This window comes from Mus caroli, chromosome 4, assembly GCF_900094665.2.
Source record: "Mus caroli chromosome 4, CAROLI_EIJ_v1.1, whole genome shotgun sequence".
Lineage (NCBI taxonomy): Eukaryota > Metazoa > Chordata > Mammalia > Rodentia > Muridae > Mus > Mus caroli.
This window is the reverse complement of record NC_034573.1, coordinates 88,168,737-88,176,798: the sequence shown is the minus strand read 5'-3', so window position 1 is coordinate 88,176,798 and position 8,062 is coordinate 88,168,737. Positions and strand designations below refer to the sequence as shown.

General features: G+C 35.7%; 1 protein-coding gene across 1 annotated transcript in view; it reads right to left on the bottom strand.

The window, feature by feature from the left end:
* Positions 1–8,062, bottom strand: part of Hook1 (hook microtubule tethering protein 1) — a 54,440-nt gene that overhangs the window by 36,822 nt on the left and 9,556 nt on the right. The window contains exons 3-4 of the mRNA XM_021160006.2: positions 2,795–2,867; positions 304–354 (exon numbers count right to left, since the gene is read on the bottom strand). Coding sequence (XP_021015665.1) covers positions 304–354; positions 2,795–2,867 — 124 coding nt within the window. The remainder of the gene's footprint in view (positions 1–303; positions 355–2,794; positions 2,868–8,062) is intronic.

Below are 8,062 nucleotides of genomic sequence, written 5' to 3'. Positions count from 1 at the left end.
GGGGGGCGCTATGGGGGACTTTTGGGATAGCATTGGAAATGTAATTGAGGAAAATATGTAATAAAAAAAAATAAAATAAAATAAAGGTAATCAATTCAAAGTTTCGAAATGAAAACTATCTTCTTTCTTCCTTTGGTAAGCCAATGCATTTAATCCTTAGACCTTTTCATTTTCACAAGTTTTATGTGCTCTATAAGTGGCAACATAATTATTATAATTATAAATTACATTCCAATATGATGCTTAAAAAACTAAGTAGTCAAACTCTTGGCACTTTTGTTTAAGATCAGGTGTTTCCGGTACCTCATGATAGTAACTTGTAATTCCATGGAGGACCTTCTTCAGGTTACTAGCCTAAAGTAGAACAAAAAGAGGAAATAAATACATTTGTTTCATGTTTATATTGAAAGAAATATATTAAGGTGAGAAATAATCACCTTTCCAAGAAAAATAAGAAAACATTATTGAATTCCTCACCAAGGAGAGAAAAATGTATAGTAAACCTAATAATAGAAATTCAAATGAAGATGATCAGAACTTAAGAGAAACCTCAGAATCATCAAGTAGAGACTAAGAACTCCTGCCTATGCAGCTGATGGAACAAGTAAACATAACATTCAAAAAATACACACTGCACCACCAACAAATCTGGCATAACATATACTTATGGAATAAATGAGGATGCATAGTGCTTTCAGTTGCATTTGACAATTCTCTAAGTCGCAACATAAATATGAAAATAAATCAATGTAAACGCAAACTACTCTAAAGCTAAGTATGTTCTCAGGACAAAAATGGGGTTTTCTTTTATAAACTATTTTTAACAACATAAATAAAAACATCACCAAATGCAGGTAAATAACATAAGTTATGAAAGAAGATAAAGCTCATTGCTTTTTAGTTGTCAAGGTTTTTTAATTCTGGTAGTAGATAAGTGAAAAATATATAGGTTATTAAAATATAAAATTTAATGGGAAGCTTCATTGCTTCCATTACAAATGTTTTTTCTAACTATATGTACATTCATTGTGTAGACTTTGGGTCTGGCTAATTTTGGTGTGTGATGTTTTTACTTACTTGCAAAAGTGGAATTAATTCAGAATTCTGTAAGTAGGAAATATTTAGATTTTGAACTAGTTACTTTTAATCTGGCCAGAAGTCAAAAACACATTGACAAGCAAAATGAAAATGTATTTTGAGTTAAGTGAAAATAAGAGCAGAATATATCAGGATGTCTATGTTGGGTGTGGTCTGGAGAAGTGCAGCAGATGAAGCACTTGCTGGACAACACAAGCCTTATACATGTTTATGCCCAGACACATAGGGATATCATGCTTTATAAATTTGTTCTCTGACCTCCAAACACACAATGTAGCATGTGCACACTTCCATACACAGCACATGCACAAAAATAAAAATTTTATAATGTATGAAATGAGTGAGGCAGATTTGATGTGAGGAGAAAAAACAGGCCTAACTTTTATTATCCAAGCCTCTTCAAGAAGCAAGATGTAAACAGAAAAAAGAAAAAGTCAGTGAGAAATCATGAAATAAATGATTTCTATACTATAAACCTGAAAGATAATAAATTAGATGTAATTGAGGGAGAAATAAAAACAACAAAGTTTCAATATCAGAAAGGGTGTTTTTACTTAAAGAATAGTAAGACATCGTTTACAGATTATATACATGGACTGAAGAGAAAACTCAGTGGTTAAGGCTGCTCTTCCAGAGGACTAGGGTTCATTTCCCAGCATTCATGACATCCCTCAACCGGCTGTAGCTCTATTTCCAAGGGATAAAATACCCTCTTCCCACTTCTGCATACACAAGGCTTACACATGGTGCCCAGACATACATACAGACAAAACACTCATATATACAAAGTGACAAATAATTTAAAAATGTGTATTTGTATGTATGTACGTATGTAAAAATATGTATTTGTATGTATGTATGTATGTATGTATTCATCAGCATAGTATCCAATCGCACTGTTAAGAAATACATGACAGAAATTAGACATCCTTTACAGAACAAACACAGGCCCCACAAGATACAAGAAAACCAAAAGCAGTAAAATAGTTGTAAAAACAAAATTATTTTTGCAGTCTTATAAAATTAAACATATATACATAATTTAGCCATTCCACCAAGTTATTTCCCCCAAAGAAATGAAATCTAAGCAAAGATTTGTGCATAGAGTTTATTGTCATAACCTAAACTAAAAATAATTCAAATATATCATCATGTGAATAGTTGAACAAATATGGTTTAATCAATGTAGTACATGATAATAAAGACATAATTATTAATACATAAACTCAGTGGCCAAAACAAGCTGGGAAAGAAAGGGATTATTTAACTGACAAGTCCTGATCACAGTCAAGCACTGAGAGGGGTCAAAGTAAGAACTCAAGCAGCAGCAGAGGCAAAACCTTGGAGGATAAGTGCTTAAATGACTTGCTTTCAGGTCATGACACTCATTCAGCCTGCTTTCTGAAACCTACCAGGACCACCTGCCCAGGGTGGCACTGCTGGCCCTCTCAAATCAATCAACAATCAAAAAATAATGACAACCAGACATGCCTACAGGCCAATCTGATGGAGGCATTTCTTCTTCAACCAAGGCTCTGTTCCCTAAAATTACTCTAGTTTGTATGAAGCACCATATGTGTTAACTTATATGGAACAATGCACTCATGAATTCACTTTTAAAAGAACACTGAGTTGAGCTCAGTGCCACAATTCTTCCATCATGTGGTCCACCCAACCTCCATCCACTTCTGCATACCTTTATTCTCCAGTTGTCTCCAACATCATCTTTAATTCGGCTTAACCAAGATTCGCTGAACCAAGCTACATCACTAAAACAAAAGTATAAAAGTTAAACTTTAACATGTTTTTATAACATTTTAATTATTTATTTTCTTTACAGTTTAAAAGCTATCCTTAGTGAGATTAGCAATGATTTAAATGAATTTCTAATTTTTTTGTACTGTGAAATATTTAGTTTGGAATTTCCTTTCAATTTATTTAAGTCATTAACTTGCAATTTAACAAATGCTTACTAAATACTTAATACTAAGAATTCTGCTAGTAGAAGATCTAAAGTACCAATCCCAAAGAAGTACAAAGAAATCCAGTACTCTGAGGTATCTATTGTATATGAAGCACTAATTCTGTGTGAGGTATTACTTCATTTAAATATCACGGTAACTTGGCAAAGGGTATGTTATATGCTCAATCTCCCTCTTTAGAGAACAAAAGAGAAGAGCAGGGTAATTTGCCTCAAGTGAACTGGTACATGGCAAAACACCAAACACTAAAGAAAACGTCTGTTTTCATTAGAAATAAAGTTCTATGTTTATACTGAAGGTCAAGACAAATAACTGCCACACAAAAATGTTAGGAATTTAACAAAGTTTTAAACATGTAACATCTACTAAGACTAATTAGTACCAGGAGTGGGGTATTCCTGTGATAACCTGACCATGTTTTGGGGAGGACTGTAGAAGGACTTTGGAACTTTGGGCCAGAAGATCCATTCAGTATTAAGAGCTCTGTGAGATGTTGTGTAGGGGCTTGAAAGATAATGTTGAGAACAGTGCAGAAAATGGAGGCCTGGCTTGTGAAATTTCAGAGGGAAAATTAAAGACTCTTTTCAGGGCCATTGCTATTTTGGATTGTAAAAATTCTGTGGTTCTGGTTAGCTGGGGCTGAAGAATCAGCTGTGATTAACAAGATACCAGAACTACTAAAGCAAAACCTTGGCATTACTGGGACTATTGATGCTGGTTGGCTGGAGCTAAGGAATTAGAGGTGATTAAGAAGAGACCAGCATCTTTGAAGTGACTTCTGGGAAGTGTTTTCTGAAAGCACAAAGAGGCTGTGTTCCAGAGATAGCCAAGGTTGTACTCCTGCTGCAGCGGGACTTGGTGTGTAAGGGTCACCCAGGTGGTACTGGTTTTGAAGGCATGAAGGAGTCACATAGAGCAGCTGAGGCTCGTCACTGTGAGAGGCCATGGAAGGCCATTGGTGAAGGTGCAGCCTCAGTTGCAATTGACAGCCCAGGACTGAAGGGGTCATGCAGTGTTATGGAGTTGCCAGTACCATGAGATGACCACCAAGAACAGCAGCAGAGAAGTACAGGCATCTGGAGCCTAGAGGATGATGAGTGTGCTACAAAGGGCATGGCTGGAGAAGTGACCCAAGCCCTTGGAGGAGCCCAGAAGATCATGAGTTGGATCCCAGACACTGGATGGTTGGAGATTGATTTTTGCTTTTGATTGTGACTGTGCCCTGATATTTTCCCTCTTGAAGGAAGAAACTATTTTAGTGGAGCCCACAGTTAAGAGATTTTTAATTGTAAAATATGTAAAGACTGTGGGATGTTTAAAGTTATTTAGACCTTGGGGATGAATAAGAATGTAAGGGTTGGGGCTGGTGAGATGGCTCAGTGGGTAAGAGCACCCGACTGCTCTTCCGAAGGTCCAGGGTTCAAATCCCAGCAACCATATGGTGGCTCACAACCATCTGTAATGAGATCTGATGCCCTCTTCTGGAGTGTCTGAAGACAGCTACAGTGTACTTAATTATATAATAAATAAATAAATCTAAAAAAAAAAAAAGAATGTAAGGGTTGAGGCTTTCTAGTGATGTGTTTGTGTGTCAAGTTGACAAGGGGTCAATTGTACTGGCTAGTTTTGTGTCAACTTAACACAGCTGGAGTTATCACAGAGAAAGGAGCTTCANTTGAGGAAATGCCTCCATGAGATACAACTGTAAGGCATTTTCTCAATTAGTGATCCAGGGGGAAAGGCCCCTTGTGGGTGGTGCCATCTCTGGGCTGGTAGTCTTGGTTCTATAAGAGAGCAGACTGAGCAAGCCAGGGGAAGCAAGTCAGTAATGAACATCCCTCCAGGGCTTCTGCATCAGCTCCTGCTTTCTGTCCTGCTTGAATTCCAGTCCTGCATGAACAGCAGTATGGAAGTGTAAGCCGAATAAACCCTTTCCCCCCCAAATTGCTTCTTGGTCATGTTTGTGCAGGAATTGAAACCCTGACAAAGACAGGTATGTTATATGCTCAACCTCCCTCTTTAGAGAACAAAGGAGAAGAGCAGGGTAATTGCCTCAAGTGCACTGGTACATGGCAAAACACCAAACACCAAACACATCTGTTTTCATTAGAAATAAAGTTCTATGTTTATACTGAAGGTCAAGACAAATAACTCTCACACAAAAATGTTAGGAATTTAACAAAGTTTTAAACATGTAACATCTACAACATACATTAACAACACTATATTCTAGAATACTTGGAAGCCTGTCTCAGGGGACTGAGCAAGACCAATATGGAACTTACTTATTGACGCTTCGAGAAATAGCTATTAAAGGAAGTAAAGAATACAAATAACCGAAGAAGGGGCTTGTGAAGAAAAATACAATTCAATTATTTCTAATAAAACTAAGTCAAAATCATATTATTCTGTTTCATTTTATCCAGGATATGTGGTCAAAAATTTAACCAGCTAACTTGAAGGACTAATTGTATTTCTAATTACTCATAAAAATTACAGTGCCTTTGATTAATGCTACAAACTATTCTGGAATAAAAGTCTATCAGAAGAATTCAAGGTACTGGACTTCTACTGTTTGAAGTACTGGTTTTGGAGTAAGATTAAGTTAATACAAATCCCAGGTTCACTGTTTGGCTTCCAATAGAATTGTTAGTTCTTTATACCCCCAGTCCTCATGGATAAAGTGGACATGAAAAGAATAATACCCAGTTTACAAAGGAAAAGGCAAATTTGGGGAGATGGCTCAGTGTAGAAACGTGTGCATTTGGGTTCAGATCTGCAGTTCCCATTTAAAAGTTGAGTGCAGCAGTACATGTCTTTAACCCCAGTTACTAGGAGTAAGAAGAGGGCAAAGACATGCAGATCCTGGGAGCTCACTGCCAACCAGCCTAGCCAAAATGGTGAGCTCCAAGTCACAGGCGGGTCTGTTTCAAAAAATATGGTAAAGAATGATTGAGGAAAATATCCAACACCAAACTTTGGGTTCCATAAGCATGCAAATGGACAATCACACACAAATGACCCAAGTAAGGAACCTTTCATAATATATTTAGTAAATATTAAGTTGCCAGCTATCATGGTTTATCATTTAACTACCCAAATACCAACAAAATGAAAAATACTTGATGACTAAAGCCTGAATATTTCAATTCTGTACCATATTCCACTTTGCAAAAGACATCCAGCCAAAAAAAAAAAAAAAAACAAAAAAAAAAAAAAAAAAAAAAAAACAAACAAACATACATGAATATATGTAACTGATCAAGTGACAAAGCTAAGCCTTTCTTCTGGGGAAGTGGAATGCAATCTTGGTAGTAGTATACAGAACCACATTTCCTAAAAAGATATGTTTCTTTAAATTCCGTGCCTAAAATTGTGACCTTATTAAGAAAATAAATAAATTGACTCTTCACAGAAATTAATCAAAGTAGGAAGAGATCATATGTACTTAGAATGGGTCTATTAAGACTAGTGCCCTTAAATTGGCACAGACACAGGTATAAACATAGGAACGCTAAAGAGAGGCACAGAGGCTCTAGAAATGCCCAAGACCACAGAACCTGGAGACGAAAAGGACCACCCTCTCCCTGAAGCTTTGGAAATGAGGACAGCCCATCTGACACTTTGACTTAGTCTTCTAACTACAAGGACTATAAGAAAATAAAGTTGTGTGCTGCATTAAGCTACACAGCCTGTGGCACTCTTATAGCAGCCCTAGAAAACTAACACAGCTAGGGTTTATTTTTCACCACTATTTTTTTTTCCACAACTGAACTGTCTACATGTATGTTTAAAAGGGATGCATATTACATATCCAAGCTAAAGACAAGGAACTACAGAACCCATTACTAAATGCATTCCCATGACTGATCTAAGGTTAGACAACGTTTAAGTTCTTATTATGTACATGTGCACCTGCTTCAGGTAAGGAGAAATGATTGCCTAAATGCTACCTTTTCTTTAAAAAGAATTTATCTTCTCACATTTATTAACAACTTTTATATGATTTTCTATGAATCACTGGTAAAATTTACTATAAATGTTACCAAATACAGTGTTTTGAAACAAAGAAATATAATGAAATAATTTTTTTTTAGGATTATAATGCCTTGACCCAAATAAAGAAAAATGTATTCTTGGAAGTCTTACTGCCCCAAATATAGACTTCTGGAAAGGGTTAAAAAACCAAAATAACAAAATAAAGGTTCCTTAGATGACAAGGAGGCTAAAACACCAAATAGTACATTACAGCAGGCAAATGGAATAAGTCGGTGAGTGTTGATGAAGACAGGCAAACAGGCTTAGACATATGTTGGATCACTGGTCATTTGTTTAATGAAGAAACCTTTCTTATTATAGCTAACCTATTTTATTTTCACTGCAAAATAAAAGCTATTGGAAGACATTTACACACACAAACACACACACACTAACAACTTTTATGTGATTTGATATGAATCACTGGTAAAATTTATTATAAATGTTATCAAATACATTGCTATGAAACAAAAAAATATAATGAAATAATCTTTTTTTTTAGGATTATAATACCTTGACCCAAATAAAGAAAAATTTAGAATAAAAAAAATTGTAAAACTGTGTTTTACATTCTTATCTCCTTGTACAAAGCTCAAGTCTAAGTGGATCAAAGAACTCCACATATAACCAGAGACATTGAAATTTATAGAGGAGAAAGTGGGGAAAAGCCTCCAAGATATGGGCACGGGAAAAATTCCTAAACAGAACAGCAATGGCCTATGTTGTAAGATCAAGAATCGACAAATGGGACCTCATAAAATTTCAAAGTTTCTGTAGGGCAAAAGATACTGTCAATAAGACAAAAAGGCCACCAACAAATTGGGAAAGAATTTTTACCAATCCTAAATCTGATAGGGGACTAATATCCAATATATACAAAGAGATCAAGAAGCTGAACTCCAGAAATTCAAATAACTCCATTAAAAATGGGGTACAGAGCTAAA